The 16,993-nt window shown below is 43.0% G+C and overlaps 1 protein-coding gene across 2 annotated transcripts; it reads left to right on the forward strand.

The window, feature by feature from the left end:
- The first annotated feature begins 2,487 nt into the window (after nucleotides 1-2,487).
- ndnfl (neuron-derived neurotrophic factor, like) lies at nucleotides 2,488-15,519 on the forward strand. Of its 2 annotated transcripts, XM_046351916.1 has the most exons (5): nucleotides 2,488-2,914; nucleotides 3,305-3,329; nucleotides 8,974-9,188; nucleotides 10,133-10,257; nucleotides 13,088-15,519. In XM_046351916.1, the coding sequence occupies exons 3-5, from the start codon at nucleotides 9,007-9,009 to the stop codon at nucleotides 14,503-14,505; spliced, it is 1,725 nt and encodes a 574-aa protein (XP_046207872.1). In that variant the 5' UTR covers nucleotides 2,488-2,914; nucleotides 3,305-3,329; nucleotides 8,974-9,006; the 3' UTR covers nucleotides 14,506-15,519. The 2 variants fall into 2 exon arrangements, with proteins under 2 accessions (XP_046207872.1, XP_046207871.1); XM_046351915.1 differs by lacking the exon at nucleotides 3,305-3,329.
- Nucleotides 15,520-16,993: the final 1,474 nt, after the last annotated feature.

Genomic DNA, 16,993 nt, shown 5'->3' on the forward strand with positions numbered 1-16,993 from the left:
TGGGGAGAGAGAGAGATATATTTCAATATTCAACATAGGATAGAGATGCTTCCCAGACATAGGGCAAATGAGGAATGAGAGTTGCAATGTGTCCAGAAAAAAACCAAAGAATCAAAACAAGATTTTTTTCCTGACGTCTCAGATTCGCTCTCATCACTTTTGATGAAGACGAGACCACTGGAGGCTGTAAAACATATCAGAGTTTTTAAAAAGAAGATAGGAATAAAAACAGACGGCAAGGGCAGCTGTAAATGAAGAGATATAGGTACGTGATCGGAGATCAGCCAGAGCCAATTGAGAGCAGGCTATATTTGCTAATGAGTGACCTGCTAATCAAGATGTTTACGCAGTCACCACGGCAAGGGGAAAGGAGATACAAAGTCCCACCTTCAATTGCTCCCCCATCCCAGGGGACGTGCTCCTTTATCTGTGAAAATTAAATGAATTGTTGGCGCCACCCCTGGAGGTTCCAGCCTCCCCTCCCTCTTTGTGTCTTCATACCCCTACGTTGATACATTCCCACTTATTACCTCAGGACCGCCTGCCCCACCTTCAAACCTACCCTCCCACACCCAGGGGAGGCTAATACTGATCCAAAGGCTGCCCATCCGATCCCAGACAGTTGTCCCTCCCTACTTACTCACACTCACCTACAATCATTCCCTTCTCTTTCTCTTCTCAACTTTCTGGAAGTTGAATAGCTAAATCTTTCCCACCTCCCAACCCAACCTTTTCCTCTCCCTCCTGGTGATCTGATCTGAGATGGTGTTTGTCCTCTCTCTCTCACACTCTCCCTCCCTCCCTCCCTCCCTCCCTCCCTCTACCTCTTCTCCCTCTCAAGGGACTCTCTGCCAGCTCAGGAGCAGATGGGTGGCTGGCGATGATATGTTGTTAAAAATAAAGATTCCTCTTAACCCATTGTCAGCTAGCGCCCTCTCTATTTCTTTCTTTCTTTCTCAAAACACTGCCCACGCAACACTTTACAACATAATCGCAGTACTGTGCCGCTCCCGCTCTGCAGACAGTAGCCCAGCTGTCTGTCCCGTACGGCTGAGCCCTGACCTTAAAAACATGATATTTAATACATGATCGTCATAAAGTCGGCCTCCTGCATTATGCATGACTCGTAAGCAGACATAAATAATGAATGAAACCAGCAATTTTGTGGTTTCTGCCATGCAATTATTTAAATGAAATTTTCTGTCTTGGTTTTTGTTGCTCTCAGCGGATGGAGTTAGTCCAGTGGCTGTTTGTCGATAAGTTATTAAAGGAACACAAGAGAGGGAAAGTGGGATCAAATTAAATATTCAGGCCAGCTCTGATGGTGCAGACCCCACCAGAGAGAGATAGAAAACGACAGACGGAGAGAGAGTGTGCGTTTTGTGGGTGTCTGTCCTGATATACCTGTCATATTCTAGCATGCAGGCTGGGTTACCTTACAGATACAATGGGAGAGAGGTGAATTATGGGGACAGGAAGATTCTTCTGACATTACTTTTGCTCCATCAGATACGCTGATCCATTTCCTGCACTAAACAGCAGCACTGAAATAAATTAAATATACGGACAGTCAGTTGTATATAGGCTATAACCCCAAAAGGTTAATCAGAATCTTGCCTTCAAACGCATCAGCCATATCGTGCTCTGCCAGATTGTCAACTTTTAAAACTTCAGAGGGATTCTAAAGTGGGCCAGGGAGAGAGAGAGAGAGAGGGGAGAGCTGTTAGCTTTGAAAGAGAGTCCAGCAGCAGTGAGGGGTCCTTCCTAAAAGGGGAAACAGATTTTGCCACTGCTCTGATCATTAATATATTCATCTATTTTTTTCCAGGAGGTTTTGCTTTAAGCCCCCATATTGCAGAGGGCTCTCAGGTTTGTCTAAGGACAGACAATACTCCCTCTGGGTGAAGTGGCTCCATTCAGAGGACCTCAATAGTCCCACTGAAGTAGCTAGAGAATGGGTGGGAAAAGCCCTGGCGAGAGAAAGGAGAGGGGAGTTAGCACACAATGCAAACGGCCTCTTTGGTTATCTGATGATATTGACTGAAGACCGGAAGAAAGAGTACCTACATGCCGTTCTCCATTGTGCGTCTTTGTGTGTCAATGTGCACCTTGCTCCTCCGAGAGCTGTACTTGACCCATACCTCCTCACACTATACAACACCACACCACTCCACCCCAACTTAGATTTTTAAGTTTACAACACTCTGCTGTGGCAGAAGAAAATGTGATGTCAAGCTCCCACAGTTCATACTTAATATAGATCTTATCAGACCCTCCAGCAAATGGTTAATGTGGGCAAGTTTTGTATCATCATTCACTCCCTCTCCATTCTCCTCCACTACCTCTGACAACTCCCCCCCCCCCCACCTTCTGCACACACACACTCCCCCCCACCACCAGCCTCACTCCCACTCCGTGACCTCACCACCCTGAACACACATACACACACACTACACACGTGTGCCTACCTCAGTTTGATTTGTGTTGCTCACTGAGATCTGAACTGGACTGGAGAAGAGACATTGGAGAGGGGGAAAAAACTAGAGAGAAATAGGAGAAGAGGATAGAGAAGAGAAGAGAGAGAAGCTTCACTCACAGACGCTGACATTCACAGAGCGATCACAGATCTTGTAGGACTCGTACTGGGTAAGGCTCCACATGTGACTGAGTGGGACTTACAGATACCCAATACTGTGCTTTGGGACTTGACACCACACTGGGAGTTGTGCTGAGGCAGTCGGACACCTACTAAAGCAGAAAGCAAGCTCCAGGGGAAGGAAAGGGGCATCCGACAACAACCTGTGTTGTTTGCTCGAGCTCCTCCTCCCGTCCATCTCTTATCCTCCTTCCGTCCATCTCTCCTCTCATCCCTCATATTCTGCTCTGGAGTGGGAGAGTCTGTCTGCACTGTGAGGTAAGGACAAGCATGTTGTTGTCAAGTGCCTGTGTGTGCATCATGAAATGTTCATATCGATAAACAAGTCTGGATGTTATTCAAACTTGTATCTACATCAGAGCAGTTCATTTTTTTCTCTCAGTCTCGGGAGGTTGAAGAAAGCTGTGTGGGGGTTTGGAGTACTTTGGGTTTGTTGTCGGTGGGACAAATACATGACGTAAATAATGAAGCTTTATGTATTTTTTGTTGTTTTTTATTTACATAGTTTTCTACATACTGTAGCTTTCCTCTAAACCACTGTGCGTTTCACAATGACTGCTTGTCTGTCAATCATTTGTCTGTCTGTCAGTCAACCTGCCTTTTTATTTCGTCCATCTCTCCTCTCATCCCTCATATTCTGCTCTGGAGTGGGAGAGTCTGTCTGCACTGTGAGGTAAGGACAAGCATGTTGTTGTCAAGTGCCTGTGTTTGCATCATCATGAAATGTTCATTTCGATAAACAAGTCTGGATGTTATTCAAACTTGTTTCTACATCAGAGCAGATCATTTTTTTTCTCAGCCTTGGGAGGTTGGAGAAAGCTGTGTCGGGGTTTGGAGTACTTTGCGTTTGTTGTTGGTGGGACAAATAGATGATGCAAATAGTGAAGCTTTTATGTATTTTTTTCTGGGTTTTATTTACTTCATTTTCTACATACTGTAGCTTTCCTCTAAACCACTGTATGTTTCACTATGACCGCTTGTCTGTCAATCATTTCTATGTCTCTCTGGCAGTCAACCTTCCTTTTTCTCTGTCTCTCTGTCAGCCGGTATCTCAGTCTGTTCCTCTAGCTCCCCATAAGAGTTGCTAAGTGTGATTGTGTAGTGGGAAGTGATAGCAGAAGGAAAGAGGACATAATGAAGGAGGACATCAGAGAGATCCAGCAATAACGTGTGTGTGCGTGCGTGTGTGTGTGTGTGTCTGTGTGTGTGTCTGTGTGTGTGTGTGTGTGTGTGTGTGTGTGTGTGTGTGTGTGTGTGTGTGTGTGTGTGTGTGTGTGTGTGTGTGTGTGTGTGTGTGTGTGTGTGTGTGTGTGTGTGTGTGTGTGTGTGTGTGTGTGTGTGTGTGTGTGTGTGTGTGTGTGTGTGTGTGAGAGAGCGAGAGTGTGAGAGAGAGAGAGAGAGCGAAAGGGAGGGTGAGAAAGAGGGGGTGGTGGATATAAGGGAGAAAGATGGCTAACACACTCAAACACACGAGCAGTTGGGTAGAAGAACCCTCTACACTCCACCTCCCACCACCTCGCCATATCATGTCCCCCCAAACCATATCCCATATTGGTGAGGATACACAAAATCCTTTGGGGACCTACCCATGCCATTTAATCTGTCCCTCTAACCCACTCACAGGAGGCAGATGGGACCCCCTAAGTCTAGGACAGAAGACATCTGACACAGTGTCTATACCGATAACAAAGCAAACCAAAATTGGTTCTGTGAAAGTTCCCAGAATATTTGTTAGGTCTGAGCAAATCTTCTCATAATACAAAAACTGTCCAGTTGTGGTGATGATTATAGAATGTTTGTATAAAACATTTGCCTGATGTTGCAAGAACGTTCCTAGAACACATTTAATCTGTTTTTTTTTAAAGGCTCCTAGAATGTTTCATTATGTTGTGGGAAGAGTCTAATGAGAACAAAAATATATATTCCCAAAAGACAAAAACTGTCCAATTGTGCAGATGATTATACGGAGCATCTTTTAGGGACTAAAACACCTTCACTTGATGTTAAAAGAACATTCCCAGAACACATTTCAAATTCAGTGTACTTGTAAGACTGTAATTTGTGATTTTCTTTCTTCAACACATATGTTGAAAATCTTATGAAATGTGATTTTGAAATTTTGAAAAGGTCAAAAAAGAAAAAGTATTTAGTTTGATGGTTCAGTCTGTATTTAAAAAGCATATGAATACATAAGAAAACAAGTTATATAAAGGAAGCTCTTTCCAACTAAAATCACACTTCACAAGACTTTCAACACATGATGAAGAAAGAAAATCACAAATTACAGTCTTACAAGTACACTGAATTTGAAAAGGATATGAACATTTTATATGTCCTCATTGACCATATTTGACTAAAAAAAAGCCCCACAAGGCCAAAGCTATCCCCTGGTGGCGAAGAGGGTTAATTATCTGGCTGCAGTTCTGAACATTGCATCTTCAATCCCACATTTTCTGTAACGATTTTTCTGTAACCAAGTGAAATTGAGGCCCAGATATACTCTACTGAAAGAGAGGTTGTCTTTATTTCAGATATATAAATCCAGTCAGAAATGCAGAAAAAAAAGCACTGTGTAAAAATTGACGGCTCAAATGAATAAGAAAAATCCTACCTTGAGACACTTGATTTGCTGATCCTAGATCAGAACTCAGTCTTGTAAATATGGGTCTAGAAGTACGCAGCATACTGTGCGATTGGAAAGTAGACCCCTTTTTTCTCACTTTTTACAGCCCTATTCTAAAATTCATTCAATTGTTTTTTCCCCCTAATCAATCTACGCGCTATACCCCATAACGACAAAGCAAAAACAGGCACATTTATTAAAACCAAAATACTGAAATATTACATTTACACAAGTATTCAGACCCTTTACTCAGTACTTTGCTGAAGCACCTTTGGCAGCGATTACAGCCTCGGGTCCTCTTGGGTATGACGCTACAAGCTTGGCGCTACGGACATATTAAATCATTCCTTATCCCAGTCTGTTGTCCTCACATGCTTCAAGATGGTTGCCATTGTTCCTGTACCCAAGAAGGCACAGATAACTAAGTGACTACCGCCCCGTAGAACTCACTTCTGTCATCATGAAGTGCTTTGAAGACTTGTCAAGGATCATATCATCTCCACCTCACCTCACCCTAGACCCACTTCAGTTTGCATACCACCCCAACAGATCCACAGACGACACAATCGCCATCACACTGCACACAGCCCTATCCCATCTGGACAAAATGAATACCTATGTAAGAATGCTGTTCATTGACTACAGCTCAGCATTCAACACCATCGTACCCTCCAAGCTCATCATCAAGCCTTGAGGCCCTGGGTCTCAACCCCACCCTGTGCAATTGGGTCCTGGACTTTCTGACGGGCCACTCCAAGGTAGTAAAGGTAGGAAACAACATCTCAACTTGGCTGACCCTCAACACTGGGGCCCCACAAGGGTGCGTGCTCATCTCCCTCATGTACTCCTTGTTCACCTACGACTGCGTGACCATGCACACCTTCAACTCAATCATAAAGTTTGCAGATGACACAACAGTTGTACAGTACACATCAACTGAAATGGTCTACTCACACAGACAGTGTGGTGAAGAAGGCGCAACAGCGCTACTTCAACCTCAGGAGGCTGAAGAAATTTGGCTTGTCACCCAAAACCCTGACAAACTTTTACAGATGCACAATCGAGAGCATCCTGTCGGACTTATCACAGCCTGGTACGGCAACTGCAACACCCTCAACTGCAAGGTCTGCACAACGCATCACTGCAGGCAAACTACCTACCCTCCATGACACCTACAACACCCAATGTCACAGGAAGGCCAATAAGATCATCAAGGACATCAACCACCCGAGCCACTGCCTGTTCACACTGCTACCATCTAGACGGTGAGGTCAGTACAGGTGCATCAAAGCTGGGACTGAGAGACTGAAAAACAGCTTCTATCTCAAGGCTATCAGACTGCAAAATGTAGGTTGCTGAATCACTAACCCAGAGAGGCTGCTGCCTACATTAAGACCCAATCACTGGCCACTTTAATAAATGGATCACGAGTCACTTTATACAATGCACTCTAAATAATGCCACTTTAATAATGTTTACATATCTTACATTACTCATATCACATGTAAATACTGTATTTTATACCATCTATTGCTCCTTCGCTATCGCTCATCCATATACTTACATGTATATATTCTCATTCACCCCTTTAGATTTGTGTGTATTAGGTAGTTGTTGGGGAATTGTTAGATTACTTGTTATATATTATTGTTAGATATTACTGCATTGTCGGAACTAGAAGACCAAGCATTTCGCTACACTCACATTAACATCTGCTAACCATGTGTATGTGACATGTAAAATTAGATTTGATTTGAATTATTTGGGGAGTTTCTCCCATTCTTCTCTGCAGATCCTCTCAAGCTTTGTCAGGTTGGATGGGGAGTGTCACTGCACAGCTATTTTCAGGGGTCTCCAGAGATGTTCAATCAGGTTCAAGTCCGGGCTCTGGCTGGGCCACTCAAGGACATACATAGACTTGTCCCGAAGGCACTCCTGTGTTGTCTTGGCTGTGTGCTTAGGGTCGTTGTCCTGTTGAAAGGTGAACCTTTGCCCCAGTCTGAGGTCCTGAGAACTCTGTAGCAGGTTTTCATCAACGATCTCTCTGTACTTTGTTCATCTTTCCCTCAAGAATGACTAGTTTCCCAGTCCTTGCCTCTGAAAAAATCCCCACAGCATGATGCTGCCACCACCATGCTTCACCGTAGGGATGGTATTGGCCATGTGTGGTGCCCGGTTTCCTCCAGATGTGAGGCTTGGGATTCAGGCCTGAGTAAAGCATCTGAATACTTATGTAAATGGAATATTTCAGTTTATTTCTTTTTTTTTTATTGGGGAAAAAAAATCTTTTTTTGTTGTTGTTGCTTTGTCATTAAGGGGTTTTGTGTCTAGATTTATATGGACAATTAAAACAAATCAATTTTAGAATAAGGCTGTAACATAACAAAATGTGGAAAAAGTGAAAGGGTCTGAATACTTTGCGAGTGCACCGTACGGTATGTGGCACCAGTTATGAACATTTTAGACATGAAGCTGTAGAAAACACCAATAATTTATGTGCCTCCATCACACTTTGCCTTCTTTTGCTCCATTTCTCATTCACTACTCTGGACCCCATCCTCCCCCTCTTTTCGTGGTCCTTCTGTAGCTCAGTTGGTAGAGCATGGCGCTTGTAACGCCAGGGTAGTGGGTTCGATCCCCGGGACCACCCATACGTAGAATGTATGCACACATGACTGTAAGTCGCTTTGGATAAAAGCGTCTGCTAAATGGCATATATTATTATTATTGGCATATATATTCATTTCTCAAAATGTTCTCTCACTCTCCCTCACTCCGTGTCTCTCATTTCTCTCTCTTTCAATCTTTCTCACTCTCACCTCCTTCTCTCATTTCTCTCTCTCTCCCTATCTCCCTTCCTCCCTCTCTGTAAAAGCTTTATGGGTTGTTCACTCCACTACTGGGATAATGAGATCCTCCATACTTTGTAATGATGCAACTGTTGTTGTAACTCAGAGGTCCCAGGGCCATCGAGACTCAGATGTATATGCCTAGAACCTACGTACAATTGTCATCTGATCTGCAGGGCACAGCCTTGACGCCGACAAACACACGTTGAGAAGCAGGTGTTTTTTGAAGATTGTGACTTTGAATGAATGCATGTTTTTTCTCTTGGGACGAGAGCCAAGACCTGTAATCATATCTTCAAATCTACACAACAGTGAGAACAGAAAAGAAAAAACAGCCCAATCTGAAATCTGTTTCAAAGTTCTTGTGGCTTTGCCTGCTTTTGTGAAGAGAATCTGTCTTCCAATTGGATTATACTGAAGCACCTCCAGATGTTGTTTGTGTTTTTCCAAACTAAATTGGCGGATTTCCGTTAACAAAGGCTGCAACGACCATGAAAAAATACCCTCTATTTAGAGAACAAACCCATTTGTACTGGCATACTATAAATAGATCTATATATTCAAATGAATCCACTTCTGAGAGATATTTGCAACCCACTTCACGCTTTGAAAGTCGTACGATGAGTGATTTTTCAGCAAGTGTCAAGCTGCGCTATACAGATCCCAGTAATATAGCGTGGCAATTTGCTTTCCCGCATGAATAATTCTATGTGAATAGCTGAAATGTTTCCTCATATCAATGAATCATCTGCTGCTAGACCTGTTTAGTACATCATGAACAGTAGGAGCAGAACTGTATGTGATGGAACTGATGGATGCTTTTGACCTTTCCCCTGCTCTTTCAGTCCCTGGGAGACGGCAGAGTGTTGACAGTGTGAATGATGGCAGCAATGGCCCTGTCCTGGTATCTCTGCCTGGCCGTGACTCTCCTCTGTGGCCCCTCCTGGCCCCAAGGACACTCGGCTCTGGCCCCTGAGAATGAGGTGCCACTCCGCCCCACCGCCTGGCTGCCTGATGGAAAGGTCACCTCCATACATCTGCCCAAAGGACGCACCCGGAGGTACAGTATAGAGATCACGTCAGGGGAGGTGGATAGTATTGCACACTGAATGTTTATGTTCCGTGTCCTGGACAAAGATTGAAACACTTAAGAAAGGCCCCTGTTTAAAATGCTGTCACTACAATAGGCTAAGTTATTACAAGCTACCAAAATGGTAATTTCCTGCGTAATTCTTCATTGTTTTGAGCAAAAACAATGATAGCCTTAATCTTAATCGCCATTTCTTTGGTTGTTGGAAAGGCAGTGGTTGAGCGTAGTGCGGCCGCATGGGCAGTAAGAGCAACCCACTTGGCCCGGGCTCTGCTGATCATGTCAGTGTTAGAGCTCTAACACTGGGAACAGTGAATTGGAATATAGGCATCCCTGTGAGCTGTCCATCTGTCCATCCATGCAGCCAGGCATTAAAAAAAAGAAGATTTTTTTTTAATTAGAAAAAATCTGCTAATTATGATTCGAATTAATCAATCAGTTAAACTATGTATTGCCCTTGACAACATTAGCATGGCACAGCTGTTGATAAACTGCAGCACATCAGCAGTTGGGCCAGAAAATACATGTAAAAGAATGATACTATTTTTCAACGGGCAGAGTAAATATCCCAGAGCCTATGACAACAAAGAGGTCAATTACATCTCAATATTGAATGTCTCATCTTGATGAGTTGTGTTGGTGAAAATACAAAGATGATCAAATATTGATGTCTGAGTCGGTGATTGATAATGAGAGTCATGGTTAATTGGTGAGTTTGAATCTAATTATATTGTGAAGGAGATGAACAATAAGCTTGTAGAAGGAGATCAGAATGTCACTTGGAATGCTTTGACGGCTACATGTTACAGTACTTTTCTTAGGTACAGTATGTTATTACATTTGTAAGGGGGAAGAAAAATACATGAGAATTTCATAGACAATCCCTTTTTCGTGTGGTACCTATCTTCGTGCAGACTGTACTTCACATTGAAGAAGAAGGTTGTGATGATGTCTGTGACCGTCAGTCCCTGTGACCTCCCCATCGAATGGACCCTCGCAGCCCGAACCCTAAAGGACAAACCGCCTAAAAGTCCACACTGTAAGTGGGAAACACTGATAGAAAATAAAAGCAACTACACACAACACCCTCTCACATGCAATTCCTATTCATATCAATTCAGTTTCATTACACCTCAATCCAATTCACACTGGAGCCATTTATTTTTGACATAGTGTCCATTTAAAGACTGACCCTGGTCATAAATGTCTACAAGATAGGAGAGACTTAATCAGTCCATTGGTCTTGCTCTCCCTTTCCACCTCTCTCTCTTTTCCGCTCTCCCGATCTCTTACTCACACACACACAGTACTGAGCCCAGGACTAGTATATCACTGGACAATCTGTCCAACCATTCTACCTTCAAAGCAAGAAGGACAGTAATATCTAAATGTCACACTTGTATCCTGAATGTAAGAGAGATTAGAAGGACGTTTGTATTAAAGTATGATTATATCTGTATCACATACAGTACAGTGGCTTGCGAAAGTGTTCACCCCCCTTGGCATTTTGTTGCCTTACAATGTGGAATTAAAATGTTTTTTTTGGAGGGTTTGTATCATTTGATTTACACAACATGCCTACCACTTTGAAGATGCAAAATAGTTTTTATTATGAAACAAACAAGAAATAAGACAAAAAAAACTGATAACTTGAGAGTGCATAACTACTCACCTCTCCAAAGTCAATACTTTGTAGAGCCACCTTTTGTAGTAATTACAGCTGCAAGTCTCTTGGGATATGTCACTATAACTTGGTACATCTAGTCACTGGGATTTTTGCCCATTCTTCAAGGTAAAACAACTCCAGCTCCTTCAAGTTGGATGGGTTCCGCTGGTATACAGCCATCTTTAAGTCATTTCACAGATTCCCAATTGGATTGAGGTCTGGGCATTGACTAGGCCATTCCAAGACATTAAAATGTTTCCACTCAAACCACTCAAGTGTTGCTTTAGCAGTATGCTTAGGGTCATTGTCCTGCTGGAAGGTGAACCTCCATCCCAGTCTCAAATCTCTTGAAGACTGAAACAGGTTTCCCTCAAGAATTTCTCTGTATTTAGCGCCATGCATCATTCCTTAATAAATTCTGACCAGATTCCCAGTCCCTGCCAATGGTATTCTCGGGGTGATGAGAGGTGCTGGGTTTGCGCCAGGCATAACGTTTTCCTTGATGGCCAAAAACCTACATTTGACCAGAGTACCTTCTTCCATATGTTTGGGGAGTCTCTCACATGCCTTTTGGCGAAACACCAAACATGTTTGCTTATTTTTTCTTTAAGCAATGGCTTTTTTTCTGGCCACTCTTCCATAAAGCCCAGCTCTGTGGAGTGTATGGCTTGAAGTGGTCCTATGGACAGATACTCCAATATCCGCAGTGGAGCTTTGCAGCTCCTTCAGGGTTATCTTTGATCTCTTTGTTGCCTTTCTGAATAATCCTTGCCTGGTCCATGAGTTTTGGAGGGTGGCCCTCTCTTGGCAGGTTTGTTGTGGTGCCATATTCTTATAGTTTTTTTATAATGGATTTAATGGTATTCAGTGGGATGTTCAAAGTTTCTGATATGTATTTATAACCCAACCTTGATCTGTCCTTCTCCACAACTTTGTCCCTGACCTGTTTGGTGAGCTCCTTGGTCTTCATGGTGCCGCTTGCTTGGTGATCCCCCTTGCTTAGTGGTGTCGCAGACTCTGTGACAGATAATGTGACACTTAAATTGCACACAGGTGAACTTTATTTAACAAATTATGTGACTTCTGAAGGTAATTGGTTGCACCAGATCTTATTTCGGGACTTCCTAGCAAAGGGGGTGAATACATATGCATGCACCACTTTTCCGTTTTTAATTTTCCTTTTTTTTTTTTTAAACAAGTCATTTTTTTCATTTCACTTCACAAATTTGGACTATTTTGTGTATGTCCATTACATGAAATCCAAATAAAAATCTATTTAATTTACAGGTAATGCAACAAAATAGGAAAAACGCCATGGTTATGCATGCAAGGCACTGTATTGCCAATACTTGAGGAAAAGGGTTTAAATTTGTAATTTAAAATAACACATTATAGAGAGGGTTCTGCGTTTTCAAATAACTTTTATAAGATTGATAGATTTGTACAGAACGGCATGCGAGTAATAGCCTATACAGTACAAACTGAAATTCAGCTAAATTCAGGCCTTTACCATTTAATTGAAAATGTCTCATATTCATGCCAAATAGATTTTATTTGCGCTTCTATGGGTTAAGCAAAACCCAAAATAGAGCAAATCTGGTGGAAACCTCTCAAAGAGTTGCAGAAATAGAACTTGAGGGTGAAATAGAGAACAGATAAGTCTAAGCTACATAACTACATTCCATTTAAAAAAATAATAATAATCTCTCGTTGAGCACAAAAAGGACAGTTACCAAAAGTAGCCTATGTAGGCTAGCAATGATATTATGCAACATGGCCCTCACCAGCCTGCTCAGTTAAAATCAGTGGGTATTCTAGATGGACAAATGAGCAGCTTTATGAAGTTATACTGTAACACATAAATCATTCAGAGTTTGAACCCTATGTTCCCCAAAGTCTGCCTAAATTATTCACTTCGATTGTGTAACATTTGGTCACTTTTTATTTCCCAAGGTAAGGAGAAATTATAATGGATGATGGTGAAAAGGGGTTTATATGAATAAGGGACTATCTTCTTTGCACTTCATTGATTATAGTTGACTACTGTATTCATTTAAAGTAATCAGGATACGTATTGAACTGTAAGACTGTATCTTCAATGAGTGTGAATGTATGTTCTGTCTAGTGAATGTAAGTATGTGAGCGGATGTATGAGGCAGAATATTAATGACCCGTGGCTTAAATAACAGTGTTTTCTGCACAGGGAGTACCAAGAATAGTATGCCAGAGGTGTGGTGGAGAGGGCCTGGAACTGAAGCCAAGATACACACCTACACTGGCAATGCCATGGACACCTACACAGGTCCTTCCTATGCCCCAGCATCTATCTACATCCTCAGACTGCGCCCCAAGGACCAGGACACCAGGGCTACCATGTACCTCCATCAGGGCTCTGGGCCCTCAGGGGCCTTCCCGGAGCTTCCCTCTGACCCCCATGTCCACACACTGGGTGTAGGAATGACCAGTGTCACCCTCAGCTGGGGCCCCAGTACCTCCGTCACAAGACTGCCGCACACCCAACGCATCTATGACTACTGTGTCCTTGTCAACCGCAAACACAACTACCGCAACCTCTGTGCCGCCCGGGAGGGCATCAGGAAAGAGCAGGAGAAAGACAAGAAACGGCAGAAGAAGGACAAACAAAGGAAAGTAACTGTGTGGCCCATTCTCAAAAACTGGTGGTGGCAGCAGTGGGATGCTGAAACAGATCTCCGGTCACCTGCTGCGCTCCGTGACCAGCATGATGATCTCCAATGTGTTTGTAAGGGAACAGAGAGCGTGTGCACTGTTTCAGAGCTTGTCCCCGACACGCAGTACTACTTTGACGTATTTTTGATTGACAGGCTAAATGGAACCAGTGCAGCATATACTGGAACGTTCGCTCAAACACATGAGGAGGCCCGACCAGCTATCACACCACTCAGGGAAGGGGAGCTCCGGTGGGTGACCTTCCGGGATGGAGGCTCAACCTCTGGGGAGTTCTTTAGCTTCCGTCCCCGGGGTTGGCAGCAGAGTGGCCTGCTCACTCTCCAGAGCTGCGGAAGCAGTGAGAAGATCAAGGTCACCATCTCCAGCAAGGGCCAAGAGCTTAGCTCCCAGGCTGTGGGAGAAGACTTGGCTCAGATCTGGCTCCAGGGCAGCCCCTCCTACCTCATCCACCTGGAGAGAGAGGGAACTGCGCCCCCCAGACAAGCTGCTCTAGGGGCACTGAAGGCCTCTGTTAAGATGCAGGCATCCTCTGCTTACCATCGTCAAGGGGTACCTTCGCTCCCCACCACCCTGCAGATTAAGTCTTTCAACAGGCTGAGGAGCTGTGACTCCATCACCCTGGCCTGGATGGGCACAGAGGAGAGGAGCCTATACTGCGTGTACCACCGGAGGCTGAGTAAGGGCGAGAAGGGAGCTACGGCACCCTGCCTGGGGCCTGAGTCACGGTCGGACACTGAGAGAGTCGTGTGTAAATACTTCCAGGAGCTAAACCCTCGGCGGGCTGTCACGACGGCCGTGATCGGTGGCCTGGAGCCTGGAGTGGCCTACATGTTTGATGTCTATCTAATGAGACGCTGGGGGATCCCCATAAAGTACAGCAGCAAGACAGTGAGAACCAGGAAGGAGTGCTGAGCTGTTGCCACCTCCTAGTCTCGTAGTCTGCAGCAGTATTGGACTCAACAAAGAGGTGATTTACAAAGACTTACCATGACAAAGCCATTCTACTATGAGGGAGACTGTTAATAATTGTGGTACACCCTCCGAAGAGTGGTCGCATTTGAACACTGGTACCCATGGATTGGGTAGGAGAAGCAGAGGGGGGACCGCACACCAGCAAAATTAATTCCATTACAGTAACCTGCTGTGCTTTTTGTCTTTTTGTTTATAGTTGTGCCAGTTGTCCAAGTACTTATTCTGAGTCGGAGTACAAAGGAGGATAGAGGTTTTTGATGACAAAAAATGTCAGCAAAGACTTTGCCCAAAAATATGCAACAGAAACAGATGGAGCTTTGATCGTACTTTACAATGGGAATGGAGAACGTATGGCAAGATCCTACAGAATATATTTAGTGCTGCATTGTTTTGTTCTATATTCTACAGGCTTAAAACACAGATGGGGTAATCTATTGATACTTAGCGCAAAGTCCGTGTGTAGGCTATCTTGTGTTCTGCTTTCGCATGAAGCAGGTAAAATGAGCTAGCGTCATTGTCTTTGATGTATTTTAATTGTGCTATGCTTAAAATGCCCCAATAACCACATTAGTATCTGCATCTCGGTATCAACATCTAATAAAATATCTTCTTTTGTTTGACTCTTTGCTGACAATTAGTTGAGAAAATGATTAAATTGAGAAATCAATGTGACCCTAATGTTAACACTTGCATTTATTTATCTCTACTTGGATGATTACTACAAAACTAAAGAAAACGAATGAAAATCATGATTGCCTAGCTGCCCTACCTGCTTCAACAGACAGAATGGGTGGTCATCAACCTGTGATATCAGAAAGTCCTGATTCCACAAAACACACTAAAAAAGTAACCAATACGAGTGCGTTTTTGCATCGACGTAAGCATGTTTTCGTTACGCCTGTTGCATGCTTCCCAGTCGAAACAGTTTGTGCCTATATTATGCCTAAATTAAAATGTGTGATGTTTTTGTTAGTTTTGGTGTTCGACTGATATTTTTTTCCGGCTGTTCGCACACACAACATAAAATGTTTTTATCTTGAGGCAAGTTGAAGTTCGGTAGTCGAAGTCTACGCCCCTTCGTCTGTGATTGATCAACAGTAGGGGTGGGAACTATGGACAGGATTTTTCAATTAAGTGTTTGCTGTGATTAAACCAGAAAGCGCAGCAGCAAATAGTTTTCATGAAAAAAATTCACTTCAAAAGTACTGCACCAAAAATCTTAGCTAGATGTAAAATTGTGTGACTTAGTCCTCCTCAACAGAAATGTTTAAATTAATTACATATTTCTTGATTTATCTTCATGATTAATTTTGAATATAAAATTAGTTGTTTAGATCCTGGATTCTGATTGGTTGATATGCATGAGTTGAGGGACACCATGACATGTTAATCTCATAATTCCACTGTCCCACAGCCCAGGGAAGAAATTCATAAACTTCATCTCCCTCTGGGAAAAAAGCATTCACCATGGAAACCGTAAATACTCGCAATTCCATTAATTCATTAACCAGCACAGTGCCAATGGCCTATTGGATATTATTTTATTTGAATATGTTTTGTTTTGTTTAGCAACATTGAACGAATAGAATGATTAGAATTAAGGACTGGGTCAAAACATGAGAGAATGACTAAACACCATCCCACTTGGGTAGAAACTTCAGAGCAAAAGTTATCCAATACATGCCAGCAGGCAAGGAACATAATGGCTGTGAGATTTATTGGCAGCCCCTAATTGAGAACAGAAAAGTGCTGGGCCATTTTAGCTGGCAACGATGTGAGTGGGACGTCCCATTTTCCACCATAGAAGAGACAAGCACTGACTGTCAATATTTTACCTTTATTTAACTAGGCAAGTCAGCTAAGAACAAATTCTTATTTTCAATGACAGCCTAGGAACTGAGCTAATCAGTGGGTTAACTGCTTTGTTCAGGGGCAGAACAACAGATTTAACCTTGTCGGCTCAGGGATTCAATCCTGCAACCTTTCGGTTACTTGTCCAACGCTCTAACCACTAGGCTACCATCACCAGGACCACAGACATTACTTCCACTCACTTGCCATCAACGGAAATGTCACTATAGCTTGATTAGCTCAGACTCGCTAACCATAATAGTTGTTGCCAATGTAGGCCTATTTGATACTTTTAAATCATTATTTATTGACATTCTTGTCTCTCATTATCATTAAATCTATACTAGGTAGCTAAATGGAAATGATTTGTTTAGCATAGCAATGAAGAAAATGATTAGGATTAACGACTTGGTCAAAACACGAGAACATAACTAATGACCAGCGGCTTGGGTAGCATCTTAAGAAAAACGTATTTACTCATTAAAATAATGTTTTATAAATATTTTGGCAACCATTATATAAAAGCAGCAAGGCCCTCGATCCCAGGGATTATTGTGTGATAACTCCCTCCTAAGGA

The sequence above is a fragment of the Oncorhynchus gorbuscha genome, linkage group LG06 (assembly GCF_021184085.1).
Source record: "Oncorhynchus gorbuscha isolate QuinsamMale2020 ecotype Even-year linkage group LG06, OgorEven_v1.0, whole genome shotgun sequence".
In the NCBI taxonomy this organism is placed as follows: Eukaryota; Metazoa; Chordata; class Actinopteri; order Salmoniformes; family Salmonidae; genus Oncorhynchus; species Oncorhynchus gorbuscha.